At 34.8% G+C, this 24,563-nt stretch overlaps 1 protein-coding gene across 1 annotated transcript; it reads right to left on the bottom strand.

The window, feature by feature from the left end:
* Nucleotides 1-1,726: 1,726 nt before the first annotated feature.
* On the bottom strand, nt 1,727-17,079 carry LOC123535574 (glycoprotein 3-alpha-L-fucosyltransferase A-like). Its single transcript, XM_045318269.2, has 3 exons — nt 16,679-17,079; nt 3,998-5,297; nt 1,727-3,004 (listed from the first exon to the last, which is right to left on the bottom strand). The coding sequence occupies exons 2-3, from the start codon at nt 4,984-4,986 to the stop codon at nt 2,641-2,643; spliced, it is 1,353 nt and encodes a 450-aa protein (XP_045174204.2). The 5' UTR covers nt 4,987-5,297; nt 16,679-17,079; the 3' UTR covers nt 1,727-2,640.
* Between the last annotated feature and the right edge of the window lie 7,484 nt (nt 17,080-24,563).

Genomic DNA, 24,563 nt, shown 5'->3' with positions numbered 1-24,563 from the left:
CTTTCGCGTTTTTGTAAGATCATACTTTTTCGCGGCTATTTAATTTTACGGAAATATACTACCCGCAAAAGGCGCTAATTAAAAAAGTTCTAAAACAATTCTAGGTTTACAGTAACCAAAAATATTTGCCAAGAAAACCAAAGCTCTGCTAGGAGACAGCCATAAGGCTGCCCGTCCCTCCAACTCGTCGTTAAAGGAACTTGCGCAGAAGTTTAGTGACTTTTTTAATCGATAAAATTGGAAACATTAGGAATGGCATTATTTTGCATAGCCGAACTAATTGTCATTCAGCCGATTTGAATTGTTCAGAGCATCAGGAAGTACCAAACTGTCTTGTTGATTTGGCTCCTGCAACGACAGAAGAGGTACAGCAAATCATACAAAAGTCTCAAAAGAAACTGACCCTTTACAAACATGGCTTTTGAAAAAATGTCTTGATGAGCTCTTGCCGTTGATAACAAACATTATAAATACATCAATTGAATTAGGTTATGTACCAAAGGAGTTAAAGAAACCAGGTCTTGAATAAAATATTCTCAAAAACTACAGGCCTGTGTCTAATCTCCCTTTCATTTAAAAAATCTTAGAAAAGCTAGTATATGCGCGTCTTGAGTGGCACTTGAGTGAAATTTATCTACATCAGGGACTGCAGTCTGCGTACAGAAAGTTTTATTCAACTGAGTCGGCTTTGATAAAGCAGAATGACATCCTCACGACCCTCGACCAAAATTCTGGAATAGCCCTCGTGCTACTCGATCTGTCTACAGCTTTCGACACGATTGACCACCAAACACTGTTACACCGACTCGAACATCATTTTGGAGTCACAGACAAAGCACATGCACAAATGCATCACATTTAAGTGACGGCTTTCAAACTATGTGTGTCAGTGATGGTGAGTTGATGACGCCTATGTTGATGATGTAAATTGTTCCCCAGTGATCAGTACTCTATCATGTATACTAAACCCGTTCAGGTGCCTTATGCAGACGTCAAGGCTCCGAGTTATATCTGTTATTTAAGTCTAGCTGAAATTGTCCCTTGGATGCATTGCAACATGCTGAAGCGCAAGGCTGATAAAACGGAAGTAATGTTATTCACATCAAAGCATAACTCCAAGTACATTGAGACCGTCTCGATGAAGGTCTGTGACTATGATAAAATTGTGTAAGGAAACTTGGTGCAGTATTTGGCAACAGTATGGATATGGAACAACAAGTCAGCTCTATGTGCCAGGCTTGATATGCACAACTACGCAGAACTGGTCACATCAGAAGGTATCTTACCAATGATGCAACAAAGACCCTTCTCAATAACCTGGATACCTCACTATTACACTACTGTAATGTCTCGTTAAATGGTATTTCAAGTAGCACACATGACAGTTGAAACATGCCCAGAACACGGCAGCTTGTTACACTGGGACGCCCCGTCGCAATCATATATCACCAGTTCTGAAGAGCTCCATTGGTTGCCAGTAAAAGACAGGGTGCAGTACAATGTTCTTACCTTTAAGGCTCTAAGTCTTCTGTCTGCATAAGGGATATCATAGAAATATATAAACCGGTCAGAAATCTAAGATCACAAGACACGCTGTCACTGGTAATACCAAAGACTAAAACCGTGATGTATGGCAATCAATTTTAATAATGTGAAAATGCACTTCTTGTTTGTGTTGAAGGTGTAATTGTTTGTAATGTTTGAAATCATTCTTTAAAGCCATTTTGAACGTGTACGGGATCGGACCTGTCGCTGCATGCAGGTAGTGCGGTGACTAGGGAGACCTATACTTGTATCGGAGATCATTTTATATGGACAACACCGCCAGAAGAATGATAGTCACCTTTTGGTTTTTGGGAGTATGAGATAAGATGCACATCGAGTCAGTTCCCATGGTTCTTCTGTTTTGAACGTGTAAATCACATGTCACTGAGCCACAATTTAAAGTGACGTCCAAAGACTATTAATACGTTTATATAAAGAATCAAGCCTACATCGGGGCCTGCGTGTGACTTAAACCACAGCATTATGGAGGACTCTTGATGGCACATTATGCAAACGGTTAGTGACCAGAAATCTCTAATACTAAAATAACAATCTGACATTCCATGACTCTCCCTATGTATCTACTTACATTTTTTTTCAACAAAGTCCAAGTGTCATAGATATAAACACCTGATTGTTTGTGCTATATAATTGTGTTATAAATTTTAATAATTTTAGTCATTACTACTTGCAGAAATTGCTATCATGTGGGAAATATTCCCCTTCAAACGACACGCACGGAAATCAATACAGTTAGAAATGCGACATATTTTGCATGTGGAATGTTACAGCAAAATAGCTAGTGAATTATAAATTTAAACACATTGTTGCATTGAATAACGTAACTGACATTATACAATGTACTTTAGTTTAACTTACTCGTAAAAGCTTCATAATCTGTTTGCCGATATTCTATGATATAATACATGTACTGAGTTTTGGAACAAGTCTTTGATTAAAACTTAACGATTGGTCAAGTTTAACACAGTACCAGCCAGTCAGAAGTCATATCACTCTTGCTTCAATTTTCTGGACACTGCAATCATGGTTATCTGATTAGGTTATCACTTAGGAATACTGACAGTGGAAGATGTCCTATGCTAAGTAATCTTCTGCAATATATTTTGAGGTACGCTGTCGCTGTCGCCAATTGTCTTTACCTATGCAGATACCTTCTCCCCGCCACCATTTTTCCAAATCACGATAAGCGTGAGATTCTCTGGAAGTCTCGTGCAACATGGCGCACACGCGGCACCAAAAGTAAGTGTTGATAAAAGATCCCGTCCCTTTCCAACGGAAATATTCATTATACAAATCATCATTTTGGTCCAATTTGTGCAGATATTGTGCAAGCTCTTCTGGAGATTGGAATTCGTCTACGTGTATAAATGAATGGGGTGGGGCAGCACGCGAATAATCTTCAGGGGCGGCTCCCATAACGATTGGTATCACGTCATGTCTGAAATACAAGATAGTTGAAGATTTCCATGTAACTTAAAACTTAATGTTTAATCTTTAATTTTAAATGCAACAAATGACAGGGGAAGGATGTAGCCTTGCTGGCTTACAAAGAAGGTTAACGGCTCTACCAATACCTGATATTGTCTGAAATAATGCTCCTAGATACTTTGGTACATCATTCCGTGGAAAGTCAATATATCGGACCTACAATGTCGGTCTTGGCAGTTGTGCAGAACTTGTGAAGTTTGTGGAACTGTTGGCGAATTGGATCTATAGGAAACTGGGAAGGAAAGGTCACAATACCAGGAAACCAGTCTGGCAAACGGAATCTGAGACCACGGAATGTGCTGGTCAGCTGAGACAAAAATAATGTTGTTTTTTTTAATCTTGGAGAGTCGTAAATTAGGTAGATTGATAAGGAAATGAGATTCTAGGGGCTTGTGAAACAATTTTGTTAGGAACCGAGAAACTTAAACTAGGAAGCTCGGCGCTCGTGAAACGGAAGGATATCAGGAGATGAGTTTACGCTATATCTCTAAAGTCGATTATTAGAGATACAGAAAACATAAGAGCTTTGGAAAGCATAGTGCGAAAATAAGATTTTCCTTTCAAAAATTATGTTTTTGTCCTATTTTGACAAACATTCCTACAGAAAATGGCGTTTCCAACGAATTCCTTCCTATCGTTTAATACACAACAGTAACAAATCCGCCCATATTTCCATAAAACATAAAAAACAACAGAAGCTAAGCAAATAATGCTCTGAACAGCTGTTGTTAGTTTATCACACAAACTATATGATAAAGAAACAAGTATAAACTATATAAAGGTAGGCCTTCGAAAAGAACTCATTAGGGTATTATGTAAGTTGCTTGCTTGAAACTTTTATGTTGCACACGAGTTATTAATAATCTATACATTTAGATAATGTTCCCTAAATTTCTTATTTGGAATACACAGAAATCTATTTATAGTTCTTAAGAATACTTACTGTAGACCTGTGACGAAGAATTTTTCGGTTATGTAGTCTCTGCAATTCGAATTTTCAAATGACAGGTAAAACTTATAGTCAGTATTGAGCATTTCAAAACATTTGTCATTCTTCCGTGGGCATCGTAAAGGTCCACACGCTCCATATATGTCTACTTGAATATATTTTGACAGCTTCCGGGCATACTGTAGTCGTTCATTTCTCGCGCCACAGTTTGAAACAAACCAAGCTACTTTTTTAGTTTTTCCTGCAGCGTAACTTTTTTTTTGTGGAAGAAATTTAACTTTTTCGTCATAACGTACGAATTTTTCGTACGGAGCAACTATATCGGAATCATGCCGATAAGTGGCAGTCCAGTTAAACACATTACGTAAACTTCTCAATCCGGCAGTATGGTACGGCGACTCTAGCATAAAAATCATCCAAATCTGCTGTGTTGATTTTCGAGTTATGGTTCCACTTGAGGATGACTGAAAGAATAAAGCGTCTGCAGTATCAGTATATTTACGATCTCGTGTTATCTCGCACGTGTTTATATTACACTTGTCTTCTAAAAACACCCATCGTCCCAAACGCTTTCCTCCAAATCCTGAATCTAAATATATTTTCTTAAGTTTAACACCTTTATCCGATAGCTTATTATTAGATTTACTTTCATTTCCTAATCTATAATTTAACTGATTCGTTATTCTGTCATTTTCATAAAATTCTCTACTCGGCCAAAGAAGTTCTAAATTTTCTTTGACAGCTTCGGTCGCCCATAATTTTTGCGATTTTATCACTGCTCTTTTGGTAAAGGTTTGTAAGTAAGATACAATTTTTGTGAAATTAGATTGTGTTGTCTGACCCACAGTAGTTTGATTGAACATTTTTCGTAAAGGTTGATCATTTACCAAATATGAATTATCATAGACTTTAAAATCAATGAATATTAATCCGGTTAACAATATTACAACCCAAAGCACTGTCCTTTTAAGATGAAAACGCATGCTGAAGAGAATCTTACACACACGTGATTTATCGACTGCCTTTTCCTCTTGTACAGCTTACACACGCGTGATTTATATATTGTCTTGTACTTTTGCACAGCTTACATATGCGTGATTTATCGATTGCCTTGTCCTCTTGCACAGCTTTACACACGCGTGACTTATCTCTTGCCTTGTCCTCTTGCACAGCTTACACATGCGTGATTTATCGATTTCCCTGTCCTCGTATTCTCAACCTAGGTGTTTTCCACCGGAGAAATTTCTGTATATTTTTTTTCTGTCAACATGAATCTTGTCAAGGTACGTCATGCCTGAATTTACGTCATGAATTTCATAAATGTCTGATAGTAAATAATAAATTTAGGGATGGGAACGAATATTCGGATATTCGAAAATCGGTCGAATATTCGAATATGAAAATTAAATATTCGTAAATTAGTGTATTTTGAAGTATAGTTGATGGTGGGCAATATAAGCATGCTAATTTTTCAGAATAAAACCGTTTGTTCTGTCGTGTTTGTTTATCAGAACAGAACAGAACAGAACAGTAATTTATTGATATAACTTGAACATGTACAGTTCATCGTTATAAGAACAAAATATACTAAACATGCATAGCAATGCGAGAGTGAACAAAACAAAAGAACATTCAGTTAAAATTCATTCAATATTATTTGCAGTGTGACCTGCCGTGAGAATCAAAGACATATATGTAATATTTTCTAGATAATATTCCCCCCCCCCCCCAGAGACAATCTTTCTTCAGCGATTGTACAATATGAGATAACATACGAAGGATACAATTATACACATTAATTGAATGTAAAAAGCGCGCGAGACAATACTATCTATCACTTCGTGCCGCTGTACGTCAAGTATAATTTTAAAGTAAAAGTATGCAGAACTTTGGTAAACCTTACCTAATGCAAGGATTACTTTAGACACGAACAATCTCAAATCACTATAAACCTTGCCGAAAAGAAACACAAGGTTTATCTTAAGACTTGAACATGCCGAAAAGCATTCACTAAAGATAGAGCATTTTTGTATGTACATTTTGTATTTGTATTTAAGAATATTCAAAAGTATACAGTAACGAACACAACGTTTCTTTTAAAGAGGTAAAAATATAAAATTATTATGCGCAAATCCTCACGGCTGGTCACACATTAATTAGCAATAACATAAAGTATGCATCAGAGTATTTCCATTACAATATAAAGTTAAGTTGTATTATTCAACAATTCCAATCTGTGTCTAAAAGCATATTTACAATAAATGGCTAACTTATATAATTATTTTTTATTTGTGGAATTTAATAATTATATAAATTTATACATGCTTGGTCGTTCGTAGTAAAATCTAGATATATATTTACGCCTTAAAGAATTATAGGTTTCACATATCGATACAAAGTGATATTCATTTTCAATGTCATTTTTTGTGCATAAAATACATTTTCTATCTATTCTTGTGATGTTTTGATGTCTTCCTATTTCAATGTTTAAGTTGTGTGACGATAATCTAACTTTGGCTATCATGTTTCTAGGTTTATAACATTTTATCTTTTCCAGATATACTGATATATCAAAGCTGTCAGTAGTTTTTAATTCTTTAAACAATATCATTGAATTTCCTAATGCAATATCATTTCTCCAGTTACCAATATATATATCAACAAGTCTGTTTCTAAATAAAGTAATAAACATATTAACATTTACAGATTCTGGGAATAACCATACATCAGGAAAGCCGGTGTAGGGTGAAATGGGTGGACATGGAAAAAAGTGGACACAAGGTCATGTGCGCATGCGCTAATCTATATAAAGTTATTGGGCGGAGTGCGCTAAATATAATCTCAGGGTACATCTCAAAACCTAATATGACTGGTTTACTGATTGATAAAAACGACCAGTAACAAATAAATATCCTATGGATTCAAGGCATTTAAGTTACCGTGTATAAATTGGGCTAATATACTATAGCTTGCTTATCTTAATACGACGGACATTGATATCATCATAAGGGCTAAAATAGTTTCTGTGTTTTCCGGTTATATTTTACCTATATATAATGCGCAGCATGAAATCTCCAGCGAATAGTGATAATTGTGGGTTCGAGTCCAGTCAGAGATTTTTTTTTTCATTTTGTCTTTTACTTTGTAATTGTTTCGTGGTCTTATAATAACTGAAATATGTAAACAGTATATATGCTTATAAAATTCCTGGGAAATATGTGGACACGACACATATGAGACATAGCTAATAAAATGGTAGACACAGTAAGAATCTCATGGGAAAGAAGCGGACACGACATTGAAACACAGCTGAGTAACTTGTAGACATACTAAGAATCTTCTGTGAGATAAATGGACATGACATATATGAGACACAGCTGAGGAATTAGTAGACATACTAACTATCCACTGGGAAATAAGTGGACGTGTGAGGCAGAGATGAGTAACTGGTAGATATACTAAATATTCTCCTGAGAAATAAATGGACACAACACACATAAGACACAGCTGACGAAATGGTAGACATAGTAAGAATCTTCTGGAAAATAAGTGGACACGTCATATATGTAACACAGCTGAGTATATGGTAGACATTATAAGAATCTTCTATGAGATAAGTGAACACGATATATAGGAGACACATCTGCGAAATTGGTAGACATAATGATTATACTGGGAAATAAGTGGACATCATATATACGAGGCACACCTGAGGAATTGGAACACAAAATAAGACATAGCTGATGAACTTGTTAACATAATACGAATCCGTAGAAAAATAAGTGGACAAGAAATATATTAGACAGAGCTGAGGAATTGGTAGATATAATACGAATCACCTAGGAAATGAGAAGACATATGAGACTCAGCTGAGGAATCAATAGACATAATAAGAAACCTCTGATAGAAAGTAGACAGGATATGAAACAAAACTGAAGAATCACCTGGGAAAAATATGGATATGATATTTTTTAGAACCCGGCTGCGGGATATGTATACATGCTAAGAATCACGCCAGGGAAATATGCGGACACGAAATATATGAGACACAGTAGAGGAATTCGTAGACATAACAATAATCCACTAGGAAATAAATGGAAAACATGATACTATACATATGATATACAGCCGAAAACTTGGTAGACATAATAAGAAACTTGTGGGAAATAAGTGGACATATGACACAGAACTGAGAAAGGTAGACAAAATAAGAAACTTGTGGGAAATAAGTGGACATTTTAGAGAATGCTGAGGAATGTGTAGACAAAATAAGAATTCCTTGGGAAATAAATAGACATAAGCGACAGAGCTGAGAAATAGGAAAACATAATTAGAAACTTCTGGGAAAAAAGATTCATATGAGACAGAGCTGAGGAAATAATAGACAAAATAAGAAACTTGTGAGAAATAAATGGACATATGAGGCAGAGCTGAGGAATAGGCAGACAAGAGCCTTCTGGGAATAAAGCGGATAAATGAGACAGAGCCGAGAAATTAGTAGACAAATTAGTATACAAAATAAGAAACTTATGGGGAAATAAGTGGACATACAGAACTGAAGAACTGGTAGACAATATAAGAATCCCCTGAGATATAAGTGGACATATGAGACAGAACTAAGGAATTGGTAGACAATTTAAGAATCCCCTGAGGAATAGGAAGACAATATAAGAATCCCCTGGTAAATAAGTGGACATATGAGACAGAGCTGAGAAATTGGTAGCCAATTTAAGAATCCCCTGAGGAATAGGAAGACAATATATAAGAATCCCTTGGGAAATAAGTGGACATATGCGACAGAGCTGGGGAATAGGAGTACAAAATTAGAAACTTCTAGAAAAAAGTGGACATATGACACAGAACTGAGGAATTGGTAAACAATATATGAAACCCCTTGGATATAAGTGAATATATAAGACAGAGCTGAGAAATTGGCAGACAATATAAGAATTTCCTGAGAAATAAGTGGACATATGCGACATAGCTGAGGAATAGGAGTACAAAATTAGAAACTTCTAGGAAAAAAGTAGATATAAGAAACAGAGCTGAGGAAATGTAGACAAAAGAAAGTAAGAAACTTGTTGGAAATAAATGGACATATGAGGCAGAGCTGAAGAATAGGCAGGCAAGATTAGAACCGTCTGGGAATAAAGCGGATAAATGAGACAAAGCCGAGAAAATAGTAGACATAATGAGAAACCTGAGGAAAATAGGTAGACATATGAGACAGGACTGACGAATTGGTAGTCAAAACAAGAATTATCTGGGATATAAGTAGACATATGAGGCAGATCTGAGGAATGGTCAGACAATATAAGAATCCCTTGGCAAGTAAGTGGACATATCAGACAGAACTGAGGAATTGGTAAACAATATAAGAATCACCTGGGATTAAAGTGGACGTATGAGGCAGAACTGAGAGATTGGTAGACAAAATAAGAATCTCCTGGGATTTTAGTTAGTGGACATATGAGACAGAACTGAGGGATTGGTAGACAATATAAGAAACCCCTGGGAGGTAAGTGGACATATGAGACAGAGCGAGGAATTGATAGACAATATAAGAATCCCCTGGGAAATAAGTGGACATACGCGACAGAGCTAAGATATTGGTAGACAATATAAGAATCCCCTGGGGAATAAGTGGACATATGAGACAGAGCTGAGGAAAAGGTACACAAGATAAGAAATTTCTGGGAGACTGGGCTGAGGAATAATCCACTGGGATATAAGTGGACATATGAGACAGAACTGAGGAACTGGTAGACAATATACGATTCCCCTAGGATATAAGTGGACATATGAGACAGAACTGTTAGACAATAAAAGAATCACCAGGGATATAAGCAGGCATAATTCAGAGAGAACTGAGTAAGTGGTAAACAATATAAGATTCTCCTAGCATATAATTGGACATATGAGACAGAACTGAAAAACTGGTAGACAATATAAGAGTCCCCAGGAAAATAAGTGGACATATGGGACAGAACTGTGAAATTGGTAGACATTATAATAATACCCTGGTAAAAAAGTGGACATATGAGACAGAACTGAGAAATTGGTAAACAATTAAAGAATCCCCTGGGATTAAAGTGGACATATGAGACAGAACTGAGGAACAGGTAGACAATAAAAGAATCCTCTAGGATATAAATGGACATATGAGACAGAACCGATGAACTGGTAGACAAAATAAGATTCCCTTAAGATATAAGTGGACAAAACTGAGGCATTTGTAGAACAAATCAAAATATCCTTTGAAATAAGTGGACATATAAAACAGAGCTGAGGAATGTAAAGAAAGGATAAGAATTTTCTGTGAAATAAGTGGACATATGAGACAGAGACTGAGGAATTGGTAGACAACACAAGAATCCACTGGGAAATAAATGAAAATTCAAGACAGAGCATATGAATTTGTAGACAGTAAAAGAATCCCCTGGGATATAAGGATATAAGTGGACATATGAGACAGAACTGAGAAATTGGTAGACAATATAAGATTCTCCTGGGATATAAGTGGACATATGAGACAGAACTGAGAAATTGGTAGACAATATAAGATTCTCCTAGGATATAAGTAGACATATGAGGCAGAACTGAGATATTGGTAGACAATTAAAGAATCCCCTATGACATAAGTGGACATATGAGACAGAACTAAGAAATTGGTAGAAAATATAAGAATCCCCTATGATATAAGTGGACATTTGAGACAGAACTGAGAAATTGGTAGATAACATAAGATACCTGTGGGAAGTGAGTGGACATATAAAACAGAGCTGGGAAATCGGTGGACAAAATAAGAAACTTGTGGGGAAAAAGGTGGACATATAAAACAGAGCTGGGGACATTACAGACAAAATAAAATACTTGTGGGAAATAAGTGGACACATGAAACAGAGCTGTGGAATTGGTGGACAAAATAAGAAACTTGCGTGAAAAAGGTGGACATATAAAACAAAGCTGGGGACTTTATGGACAAAATAAGGAACTTGTGGGAAATAAGTGGACATATGAAACAGAGCTGGGGAATTGGTGGACAAAATAAGAAACTTGTGGGGAAAAGGTGGACATGTAAAACAGAGCTGGGGACTTTATGGACAAAGTAAGAAACTTGCGGGAAATAAGTGGACATATGAAAACAGAGCTGGGGAATTGGTAGACAAACTACGAAACTTGTGGGGAAAAGGTGGACATATAAAACAGAGCTGATGACTTTATGGACAAAATGAGAAACTTGTGGGAAATAAGTAGACATATAAGATAGATTTGAGGAATTGGTAGACATAATAAGAAATTTGTAGAAAATAAGTGGACACATAAGACAGATATAAGACAAAAATAAGTGGGTATATGAGACACAGCTGAGGAATTGGTAGACAAACTAAGAAACATGCAGAAAAAGTGTACATATAAAACAGAGCTGGGGAATTAGTAGACAAAATAAGAAACTCGTGGGAAAAAGGTGGACATATTAAACAGAGCTGGAGAATTGGTGGACAAAAAAAGAAACTTCTGTAAAATTAATGGAAACAATATTTATGAGACACAGCTGTTGAATTACTAAACATAATAAGATTCAAGTAAGTAGACATGATATATATTAGACAGCCGAAAGGAATTAAAAGGCATAAAAACTTTCGTAAAAAAGTGGACAAGCTAATGATATACGAGTCATAGCAGAGGAATTGGCAGACATAAGTTGAATCCTCTGAAATATTTTATATACATCTTGTATGTTTTGGGTCTAAATTATGAGGTACTGGAGGGGTTCTTCTATTCAAATTGTTCTCATCACGACAACCATTTCCGCAGTTGTGTCAGATATATATCGAATCCACTTATTTCTATATAGAATATTGTTAAGCATAGCATTTGTCAGCATTGTTACATATATATCGTGTCCACTTATTTACCAGTTGACTTTTGTCTACCAGCTCATCAGTTGGGTCTTATTGTACATCGTTTTTATATTTCCTAGAACTTTCTTATGATGACTACCATTGCCTCAGATGTGTCTGCTAAATATCGCGTCCACTTATTTCTAAATAAAATGTTATTAAGCATAGCTTTTCTTTGCAGTGCCTTATATACATCGTGTCCACTAATTTTCCAGGCGATGATTTTTCCACAAATTCATGTTGTGTCTCATTATACCTCGTTTTCATTATTTCCTAGAACTTACTTATCATGACTACTATATCTTCAGATGTGTCTGGTATATATCGCGTATACATTTTTCTAAATAGAATATTATTATGTATAGCATTTCTCAGCAGAGTCTAATATTTGAGCCGTGCCATGAGAAAACCAACATAGTGGGTTTGCGACCAGCATGGATCCACACCAGCCTGCGCATCCGCGCAGTCTGGTCAGGCTCCATGCTGTTCGCTTTTAAGGCCTACTGGAATTGGAGAAACTGTTAGCGAACAGCATGGATCCTGACCAGACTGCGCGGATGCTCAGGCTGGTCTGGATCCTTGCTGGTCGCAAACCCACTATGTTGGTTTTCTCATGGCACGGCTCATATACATTGTTCACTTATTTTCAAGATGGTTATTATATTTGGAAAACCATGACACTATATTTGAACTTTTCTCATCATGACTACCATTTCCTCAGGTGTGTCAGGTAAATATTGCGTACACTTATTCCTATATAGAATGTTATTAAGCATAGCCTTTCTCAGCATTGTCTTATATATATCGTGTCCACTTAATTACCAACTGGTTTTGTCTACCAGTTCATCAATTGTTTCTCATTGTACATCGTTTTCATTTTTCCTAGAACTTTCTTATCATGTCTACCCTTTCCTCAGATGTGTCTGGTATATATCGCGTTCACTTGTTTCTAAACAGAATATTATTAAATATAAGATTTTTCAGCAGTTTCTAATATATATAGTGTGCACCTATTTCCCAGATGTTTGTTATTATGTCTGGAAAATCCTGAAACTATATTAAAACTTTATAATATCTTCAGACATTTTAGCCTACATCCAACTTTGAGCTTTAGTTATTAATATATCAGTCAAATTTATACACGGAAGCTTTAACTAATGTCATGAGTCAAGCCAAGATTTATTGGTCAGTGGCCGTTGTATTAGTCAGCGAACTAGTCAAGTTAGGTTTTGAGATGCTCCCTGAAGTTATATTTAGCGCACTCCGGTCATAAGCTATATATAGGTTTGCACATGCGCATTTGAACTTATGACCACTTTTTTCACGGATCCACTTATTTCACCCCACACCGGCGTTTTGTAACATCTGTTTTACTTGTGTGGCCCAGTTGTTACAGTTAACGTTTCTGTCTATATCTTGTCTCATTGTCATAATCATTGTTTTTAAAATACCACTGTTGTTTTTCTCTGAGTGCAATTTCAAGAAATATTTCAATATTCTAACATTTCTAACTATATATAAAGGGAATCTTCCTAATTCACCGTATAAAGCGGAATTACATGTCGACATCTTTACTCCTAATAATCTTTTCAAAAAAATTCTATGTACTTTTTCTATATTTTCAGCCCTAGTAAAACCCCAGACCTCACATGAATAGTGTAATATAGATGCTACATATGTATCAAACAGATTTAACATTAATTTTACAGGTACTTCTAAATCTTTGGTTACAGAAAATAAAGATCCCATAGCTTTCAAGGCTTTTCCAACTAGTGTTTGCGTTGCAGTCATAAATGATCGTATATCAAATGAATAAAGATGTCCAATTAACAAGAAAAATGCAATGCATAATTGGCTCGGGCTACCGTTACGGATTGACAGTTTGCAACAGGTGTAAATATGGTGCATGTCAAAAATTGTCCAATTAAGAAAAAAATTGCAATGCATTATTGTCAGGGGTCATCGTTACGGATTAACAATTTGCATCAGGCGTAAATGTGATATCTTTTTATCATTTGTTCATTTTTATTGGCGTCTGTTTTATGTAACAAATTTTAGAATTATTTTATTTTTCGAAAACAATACCAAACCTGTAGATATTGGCGATCTTTTTGCAAAATTTTGTAAGAGATTTCACACCGTCCACAGAATCGGTTTTCATCCACAGCGCCCGGGCAACCGTGTTTAAAATAAATTTTGAAGAAGTTTATAATACAATATAGAAATAATATATGATCATATTGAAGGAGGTTTAAGTCTGCCTTCGTTAAGTTTGTCGGCTTTTTACACGCCGATTGAAAATTTTCAAAATGGCGGCGGTAATACAACAGGTCACAACCAGTTAAATAGTTTTCCCTATATATTCTATATAAAACTGACATTTTTTAAAGAGCTTACCTCATTTTAAAGAGTTATGATAAAACTGATATAAAATGAAGAGAAAAGTAGGGGTCATGTCTCTTCTAAGAGAGATTTCTCTGGTCACATTTGCTTACTGTAAACTGACGTCAATATCACACTGCTGTGAGAGCTTACCTCATTTTAAAGAGTTATGATAAAACTGATATAAAATGAAGAGAAAAGTAGGGGTCATGTATCTTCTAAGACAGATTTCTCTGGTCACATTTGCTTACTGTAAACTGACATCAAAATCACACTGCTGTGACCTGGAAGTACTACTCATACTACAATTGAGATTCACTTCACCAAATACAACCTGCTCTCCCATTTTTCCTACCAAAATGTCACAAATACATCTATAATGAAATTTAAACAGAAACTAGCTTTAAGTTAAACCTCTGTTGCCATGCCAAGTAAAAAAAGAGTGTTCAAATACCTGGCAGCCATTACGCGACTAGACCAGATGACTCCCATGCTGGTTCCTTTAGTTTAGTTAGGCCTATAAGAAAAACTGTGTTCCTGTAATAGTCTCAATTCCATTTGTATAGTACCAGTAATATATTTGCATGAAAAATACCAAGTTTCAGCTTGATTAGATCAATTTTCAAGCTTTTGTGGCATTTTCAGTAATGCGGGTCCCTGCGCCAATTTTCCTTCAAAATTGATGTCGCGACATATTTTTTAACCAGTTCTTCTAGCCAGAGCTGGGTTTTGCCCTATTTCATAAATTTTCACTATGATATGCATGCAAATTACACACTAACACTTTGAAATATACCAAATGTCTCCTCTAAAAGGGATATATATACAAAATCTAGAGTGTAAATGTGCATTTTTTAGAAAAAAAATACACCCAAAACATTGAAAATGTGATTTTTTTTGGTTTTTATCAATTTTTGCAGCAAAGTTTTAATGAAATGCTCATTTTTTACCAAAATCTGAACAAACTAGTCCAATTATATCAATATCTGGACAAATCTCAATTTTTGCCCACATTTTCTTATAGGTCACAACCAGTTAAATAGTTTTCCCTATATAACTGACATTTTTTAAAGAGCTACCAAACATAGCTAGACCAATTTCAGAGAATAAATCCTTACCTCATTTTAAAGAGTTATGATAAAACTGATATAAAATGAAGAGAAAAGTAGGAGTCATGTATCTTCTAAGACAGATTTCTCTGGTCACATTTGCTTACTGTAAACTGACATCAAACTGACACACTGATGTGACCTGGAAGTAATACTCATACTACAATTGAGATTCACTTCACCAAATACAACCTGCTCTCCCATTTTTCCTATCAAAATGTCACAGATACATCCACAATGAAATTTAAACAGAAACTAGCTTTAATTTAGACCTCTGTTGCCATGCCAAGTGAAAAATTAGTGTTCAAATACCTGGCAGCCATCACGCTGGTTCCTTTAGTTTAGTTAGACCAACAGCGCGACACGTGCTTTAACTGGATGACCTGCTATTTTTAGATGAAGTTGCGACGGTCTAAATTATAATCGATTTGAATGTTTCTTCTAAAAATCTGAATTAGTTAAATATATTCATGATTATACTGACAGACACTAGGATCGGCGGGTCTAACTAGGTAGGTCGGGTTACCCGAAACAAACATTTTTAGGCCTTATTACTTACGATGATTCACGTTTTAAACAACGGAATATATTGTGTATATGCCAATCACTTAATTGAGAAATAATATATAGGAAAACAGTGCTTTATCACTATTAATACACGATGGGCGGTTATACGTCGGGCGTAATAACCGCCCGAGTGTATAAATAGTGATAAAGCACTGTTTTCCTATATATTATTTCGATTCTTATATGTTCTTTATTGTAAAATTTGTATCAAATATGATGGAACTGAATCGAAAAAATTATAGCAAAAGAGTGCTTTATTACTATTTATACACTCGCGCCCGACGTATAACCGCCCATCGTGTATAAATAGTGATAAAGCACTGTTTTGCTATAAATTATTTCTTAATTAAAAAATTCCATTAAAACATGCCGAACATTCGAATATATTCGAATATGGCAAACCGAATATTCGCATATTGATTTCAGTATTCGTGCCCATCCCTAGTAAATATAGATGTTAAAACTGTCTGGTATCAAACGAATATTGTGTTTCCTAGATAGGCTGACAATACGACAAGTTCCAGTCTTTAGAATTATTATTAATTGTTTTCGTTAGTAATACATGTAGATGAAACTTCGAAATTCTTATGTATTTATTATAGTCAGAGAAAATCAAACTAAACTATATTGTAAATATTGAAACAAGTTTTGTAATGACTATACACCTTATATACCATCAAACATAATATTATATTACTTTAGACTGTACATACTTCACTGTTATTCCTTCTTTTCTAGACACAAAATATCCTTATTATCTGGTAAAATTACTTTTTCCTTTTCTGCAAGTCATGAAACTGTTTTATTTTTCTATCGTAAGAGCTGCCTCCAAATTCATACCTAAGTTTAAATGATAAATGTTATTGTCATTTGAACTCACTATCTTGTATTGTTCTCAATCCTGTGTTGTTGTTGTTGTTTTTTTTTTTTTTTGTGTTTTTTCTTAATAGGTAGTTATAGCTTCCCAAGTTTTAAATTATACTAATTTCTTTGTCAATCTGCCGTGCTTTGTAACAGCTGATAATAATTTACATATATATTGACGTGTATACCATTAATGGATCTATATTAAATGTTGATAGAAAGGTATATAGCTTAGAATGTATTCATTGGACGCGGTATCGATCTATTTGTGAAGAAATATTTACCCTGAACGAGTTTAAAACATTAGTTGCAATTAAATTTTCAAAAGGAAATAAAATATTTACGAAGGTTTCATATTTTAGGCAGAAATAGAACTGATTGATTTTCAGGTTTTTGCTTTCAGGAATTACCCAGATCATATTCAAATATGTTGAATTTAACTTTTTTTTAATTTAAAAGAATTTGAGATGTCTTTATCAATTTAAGTTCAACATTGCCATTTGATGGAACATTTTTTTACCATTTTCTCGCTCGTAATCCTAACCGCGAAACGCTTGTGTATAGTTTGTTTAGCCTTGGACAGTGTGTTTGTCGTCTTTTAGATAAAGGTGAAGTTTGAAAGGACGTTTTAAAGGGACACACACTTTCGCGATCAAAGCATTATGCGACTTCATTCAACGTCCACGCATGAAATCCGTAGCAATATAAAAACTCTTATGATACACAAATTAGGACGACTTGAATGCATGTTGGTGCATATAATAAATACATCAGCTTAACACAGTGGTCAGTTTGCAAACCTATAGGTACCAGTCATGATAGAAATGTTAAAGCGGTCTTGTACTACATTACTATCTTCTGACGTTACATCCGCCTAAAAAGTACTGTTTTGAAATAATGTACTGATCATCATAAAGTTTGCTTTGCAAATATATAATCAGACCCTTTTAGGAACAAAACTTTTTGTTCCCAGTCGAAGGCACCCACAATAGATATGAAGAGAAATATACAGAGAAGTATGCTACATGTCGGAAAACAAATTAGAAGTGTTTCTAAGACCACATGTATGGATCTTCAGTTTCAAAATTACGTATGAAAATGCAAAAATAAAAAAAAATGTAATGGTGAACAGTCTCGCATAAGATGCCGGCTGGTTCATAAATTACACTAAATATTACAGCTTTGAGAACATCTAATTAAGTGGTATGAAAAACATTATTGTAATATGTAATCTCTTTTATTTACTGTTTGCTCAAATCATAAAAAAATCATTTGTCCTCTAAACAAATGTCATGCCGATGATTGACCCTATATGCTTCGGCATGACCGTGTAGGAAAGAAACAACTGTTGTTTTAAAGAAGAATGGGATGAAGAAAGAAATTGTAGACAATTCAGAGAGACTGATAGGGACTGTCCTTCTTGGCCTATAGTTTATTAGTATTATTGGACTGGGAATATTTTAAGTTACTATTACAGTAGACGAAAATCTGATCACCTCAGTCCTTTCCCAACGCAAACATTTTACGACGGTTACGGAAATACCCGAGGTTTTACAACTGAGTGTAAAAAAATGGAAAAAGATTGTGTTTCTTCTAAGTTCTAAGAAATTCAGTTTTCAAGAATCTGTAGAGATTAAGTGTTCAATAAAATATTCATTGTCTATATTGTTTGTAAGTATAAAAGAAATAAGTCTCAACAAAAATATGGAACATTTTGTGCGCTAGTTGTATCCTTTTAAATATGGCAACAACACAATGTACCCGTTAAACAGTGTTTGAGTTCAAGGAATGCTCTTTATAATATGTGGCTTTATCATATAACTAGATAAATTCTTCAAAAATTTGGCTTGCATTCCACAAGGAATTACGAACAGGCAGAACAAATCCTTATTGTACCTTTTGTATTGTATGTTTACGGACTAATTTGCATGACCTAACATAACTATATAAATAACGCACACAAAAACTACACTCAATTCTATTTTAACATCGATAAACGTAGAAGATTTCGTTTGATAACAAAACAACAAACAAAAAGGGTTTAGATATGTAATAAAAGGGTCATTATAACAGTGGCTAGATCTGGGATTTTGTATTCGGCTCTCATGGATTTATTCAGGTCGGATCGCACTCGGCGCTGGCGCCCTTCGTCTGATCCGACTAGGCAAAACCCACTGGAACCTAATACAGCATCCCAGATCAAGCTATTATTATTATTACAACCCTATCATATTCGGCTCATATTTTAAAGACTCTTTTTCTTTCTGACTATGCAAATGTAAAGAAAGCTATACTTGTAAAAGTAAAACTTAAATTTAAAGAACTTTTAAGCTGTTTATATATAGATAAATAGCCTGACTTCTAAGCTAAATATTTACATTTTAAGACATTTTTGTTACATTTCACGAAAATACTCAAATTACAAAATAGTACTTTATAACAGGAATGAGCAACCAGTTGACATAATAATGGCTGTTATTATTATATTGGCTAGAATAACTTCAAGTAATAACATTCCAAAATAAATTGCACTGGAAAAAATGAAGCCGTTGGCAGCAATTGCTAGTAAAGTAAAGAGATTCAGTTTTTAAAGATTCAAGATTCAAAGTTTATTTCTTTTAACGTATACATGAAGTATCTTGTTACCGACAGATATATTAACAAATACAACGCGATATATTCAAATAACGCGCACACGTACGCGCGCGCGCAAACACACGCACATATATTTACACAAGCACGCACACAGTTACACACGCACACAAAATTATAAGAATTACATATAAATGTAATTGATTATTGCATAGAAAAGCAAGGCATGTTCGTTAATATCTTAAATAGAGAGGATGAACTAATGTACTGCATTGTAATCTAACATTTGCACTGGCTCTAAATTGGCATTGCTGTACTATTATTGTAGCATACATTTCCATTAATCATATAATCTCCTATGATTTGAAACGGTATGAATTAAGTTTAATGAAATGCAATTAAGAGTTACAATACAGTATTTAACACGCACGTATTAACTCCTTTAGGATGGCAAATAATTGTAGCCTGCAGATACTGGCAAAAGGATATAGCAAATCTACATTGAAATACAAAGTATATACTACCAGTGTACAGAGGTCTTTAACATGCATTGCAGTGTCAATAGGGTAAACTGCATATATGATGAATTGAACTTGCAATACGTACTACCTTAAACATATAGATATAACTTGTGACATGTAGGTATAATTCTACAGACAAATAATCTATCATATATACAAACGTTGAAAGACACTGGCGTGCATGAGTAATTCAAATTTTGTGTTTAGCCGAGACGAATTCACCACATACATGGTTAGAAAACCCGACTGAAAGCGGATAATTGAATAGATCTTATCATATGTTATTGGTAAACTGTTGGAATATTCTCTGTACATGTATTTAATTACCAGGACCGTTTCAGCCTTTCAGAAAGCTGCATTTCTTGAACGGCGTTAAGCCTTAAATCTACAGTAGATTTGTCTTTAGGTAAAAATAATTAGAACTATTTGTAAATTAAAAAAGACATGTAAATTCACCAGTGCTTAAGTCAGTTTACACAAAACCCACGAATATAACATTGATAGAAATCGTTTTCCCTGCATAACCATAGCAAAACAATGTTTCCGCCCCATCAGTTATCTGAAATCTTTGATAGTTTTCGTCAACATAGTCAAGGGTATCTACTGTTTTAACAAAAATAACTATAATATCAGATTTATTATAACAGAATGAGAATAACATAATCTCAGAAGAGACAAAACGTGATTTGTAGTAATTTTGATGTGACTCAACCTCCATTAAACATAAAAAAGTACATAAATCCATTTTAAACGTAAAGGAAAAGAACACAAATGTAACTGAAACGGCTCAACAAACTACAATACCTAAATGTTGTGTTCTGAAACGGTGCAAAGAAGTCTCTAAAATAAAATGTGTTCAGATTATTCTTAAAAATGTCTAAGAATTAGACTAATACTCAAATGTTAATCATTAAACAGACTCGGACCTACAGTACAAAAACTTTTGTCTTAAAGACGTTCTTTTTTAACGAAACAACACAGCACTCATCTGTAGTATTTGAAGACTTAAAACCTGGTCCGGTGTCAACCAGGTTAAGTACTGCCGACTCACGTGAATGAATTTATGTTGCCTTATCTTAATGAAAACGTCCATGGGCGAACTTGTTAAAAAGTAAAAATTTCTTATTTAACATTGGTAGTCACCTTGAATAGATAGAACAACTAATTTCCGGTCCAGGCCACAATAGGTGTCATATTTACCTCCCCAGCATCCAGTCTAGGTCAATACTACAAAGTAAACCACCAGCACTGAAATTCTAGTCGGGATAATAGCCTCGACCGGGAATCGAACCGAGATTCCTGTCATTGTCATAGTCCAACCTGCTAACATGAAGGAAATACACCTTGTTTCAAAGAGGACTCCAACAATAAGATGTAAACGGGTTGTAATTCTTTAAAATATAATTTAAGACCATCAGTAGGCAATATGTCTAAGTATTTTCTCTTTCATTTTCAGTAAAATCTTGGAATTAATTATGTATACCCCTAGCTTTCACCTGCAGTTTAAACATTTAAAACGCATTGAGTGACCGTCTTATTTCGGCGATTTCGTTTATAAAATGGTCAGCAAAGTTTTCTGCTAGTTTGTTTGTATTTTCTCTACATGGCAGAGGATTATATCAGATCTGGTTGCAGCCATTTGGTAGAGATTCATTTAAACACGTTTACTTTTAGCTCTAATGACTTTCTGATTAAAAGTCATCCATTTGTCACGACTGATTGCAAAATGTTACTTATTACATGGTGATTTAATTGCCTCATATTGATTTCTTCTCTGCACTTCCTCCTTTGGGTTTTACCTCTTGAGATGTGGTATAATGTTTTCATTAAACTAAGTTTTGGTGCTGTGCAATTTATTGCGAGCATGTTTATCTAACTTTTCAGTTTCTGAATAAACAGGTTTACAAAAATATTTAAATTTTCAGTCACTCAGGTCATTAATCAAACTAATCCGACGCATACAGTTTGATTTTTATTGTGACGGTGGCTTCAAATGTCAGAATTTAAAAAGCAGCCACTCAGCGACAGTAAGCTTGTCTATCAGGTCATGTGCGAATTAAGATTTTTTTTCACCTAAATCCAAACAAACAAAAACTCCTAATAAACACTATCAAAACACCTTATAAACACTGTCAAAACCGCTTTTTCGATGTTTGTTAGTGCGTTCCATTAGCGATCCATTGAAACAATCAAGAAATAGTTGTAATAGATCGCTAACGGAACGTGTTCCATTAAATGGATCACGATTTTGAAATGAATTATTAACTTTACAGAGTCATTCAAAAGGCTTTTACTTCTTTTATCAGGAAATATATGGTTTTAATCCATCCAATTTACAAGACACAGCATATCTTCTAAGTCAGTTTACACAAAACCCACGAATATAACATTTATAGAAATCGTTTTCCCTGCATAACCATAGCAAAACATTTTTTCCGCCCCATCAGGTATCTGAATTTTTAAATCTTTGATAGTTTTCGTCAACGTAGTCAAAGGTATCTACTGTTCTAACCAAAATGACTATAATATCTGATTTATTATAATAGAATGAGAATAACATAATCTCAGAAGAGACAAAAACATGATTTGTAGTAATTTGATGTGACTCAACCTCCATAAAACATAAAGAAGTACATAAATCCATTTTAATAGTAAAGGAAAAAAACACAAATGTAACTGAAACGACTCAACAAACTACAATACCTAAAAGTTGTGTTCTGAAACGGTGCAAAGAAGTCTCTACAATAAATGTGTTCAGATTATTCTAAAAAATGTCTAAGAATTAGACTAATACTCAAATGTTAATCATTAAACAGACTCGGACCTACAGTACAAAAACTTTTGTCTTAAAGACGTTCTTTTTTAACGGAACAACACAGCACCCTTCTGTAGTATTTGAAGACTTCAGACCTGGTCCGGTGTCAACCAGGTTAAGCACTGTCGACTCACGTGAATGAATTTATGTTGCCTTCTTGCCGACTTTAAATAAAACTTATCTTATCTTATATCTTAATGAAAACGTCCATGGGCGAACTACTTGTTAAAAAGTAAAGTTTCTTATTTAACATTGGTAGTCACCTTGAATAGATAGAACAACTTATTTCCAGTCCAGACCACAACAGGTGTCATATTTACCTCCCAAGCATCCAGTCAAGATCAATACTGTCGGAAACAGGACCAATTTAAGTAAACCACCAGCACTGGAACACTAGTCGGGATATCAGCCGCGACCAGGAATCGAACCGAGATTCCTGTCATTGTCATAGTCCAACCTGCTAACATGAAGGAAATATACCTTGTTTCAAAGAGGACTCCAACAATAAGGTGTAAACGGGTTGTACTTCTTTAAAATATAATTTAAGACCATCAGTAGGCAATATGTCTAAGTATTTTCTCTTTCATTTTCAGTAAAATCTTGGAATTAATTATGTATACCTCTAGTTTTCACCTGCAGTTTAAAGATTTAAAACTCATTGGGTGACCGTCTTTTTTCGGCGATTTTGTTTATAAAATGGTCAGCAAAGTTTTCTGCTAGTTTGTTTGTATTTCCTTTACTTGGCAGAGGATTATATCAGATCTGGTTGCAGCCATTTGGTAGAGATTCATTTAAACACGTTTACTTTTAGCTCTATAATGACTTTCTGACTAAAAATCATCCATTTGTCACGACTGATTGCAAAATGTTACTTATTACATGGTGATTTAATTGCCTCATATTGATTTGTTCTCTGCACTTCCTCCTTTGGGTTTTACCGCTTGAGATGTGGTATAATGTTTTCATTAAACTAAGTTTTGGTGCAGTGCAAATTCTTGTTTTTTCCATAAGACGAGCATGTTTATCTAGAACCTCAATTCCTGATTAAAACAGGTTTTCAAAAAATATTTAAATTTTCACAGTCAACAAAAATTTCGCTCAAGTCATGGGCGAACTTCCGGTAGAGATTTTGAATCAGTAAAAAAGAAACGTGGTCGCCAAAATTTGTAAAATTAAAGTCTTTAATCTTCATTGCAGCAATACAGTTACCTGTATTGAACGTTATTGGCACAATTTATACGTAGAGTGAGTTACACATGTGTATCTTCCAGCCATGCCGCCTAAGAACTCTAAATCAGAAATTGATCAGATCGCACAGGCCACAGCTGCCATTTTACAACCAAGATTTGACTCTTTAGAGGATTTAGTATCTGAATGTGCTAAGATTACTGATCTTAACAAGGCGAAGTGTAATACACTAGTGAATCATTATAAAATTGATAACAGTGAACAATATCAGAAGCGTGAGAATCTCCACATTGGTAACTTCTCTCCTGAGGGGGATCTGACTGATGCTGTTGTAAAATTGTTCAACCATATGGTTAGGTAACCTGATGGTGATGGAATTGTCAATAGCAGTTATCCAGACGACGACCTTAGTCAGTCACTTTTGAGCAGCTAAAGAAGCAGTGAACAAGACTTCCACGTGAGGAAAACAGGTGCAACTGCGGAGGCTCCCTTCTCTAGAAAGGACATTAGCGATTGTCATTTTACTAACCCCAAGCCTGAGAAGAAACGGCAGGTTATCGCTCGGTTTGTGTCGCGACAGTCGATAAGGATGATCTACAGACATAAGAAAAAGCTGAA

Source organism: Mercenaria mercenaria, chromosome 17, assembly GCF_021730395.1.
Source record: "Mercenaria mercenaria strain notata chromosome 17, MADL_Memer_1, whole genome shotgun sequence".
NCBI lineage: Eukaryota > Metazoa > Mollusca > Bivalvia > Venerida > Veneridae > Mercenaria > Mercenaria mercenaria.
This window is presented reverse-complemented; position numbering and strand designations above follow the sequence as displayed.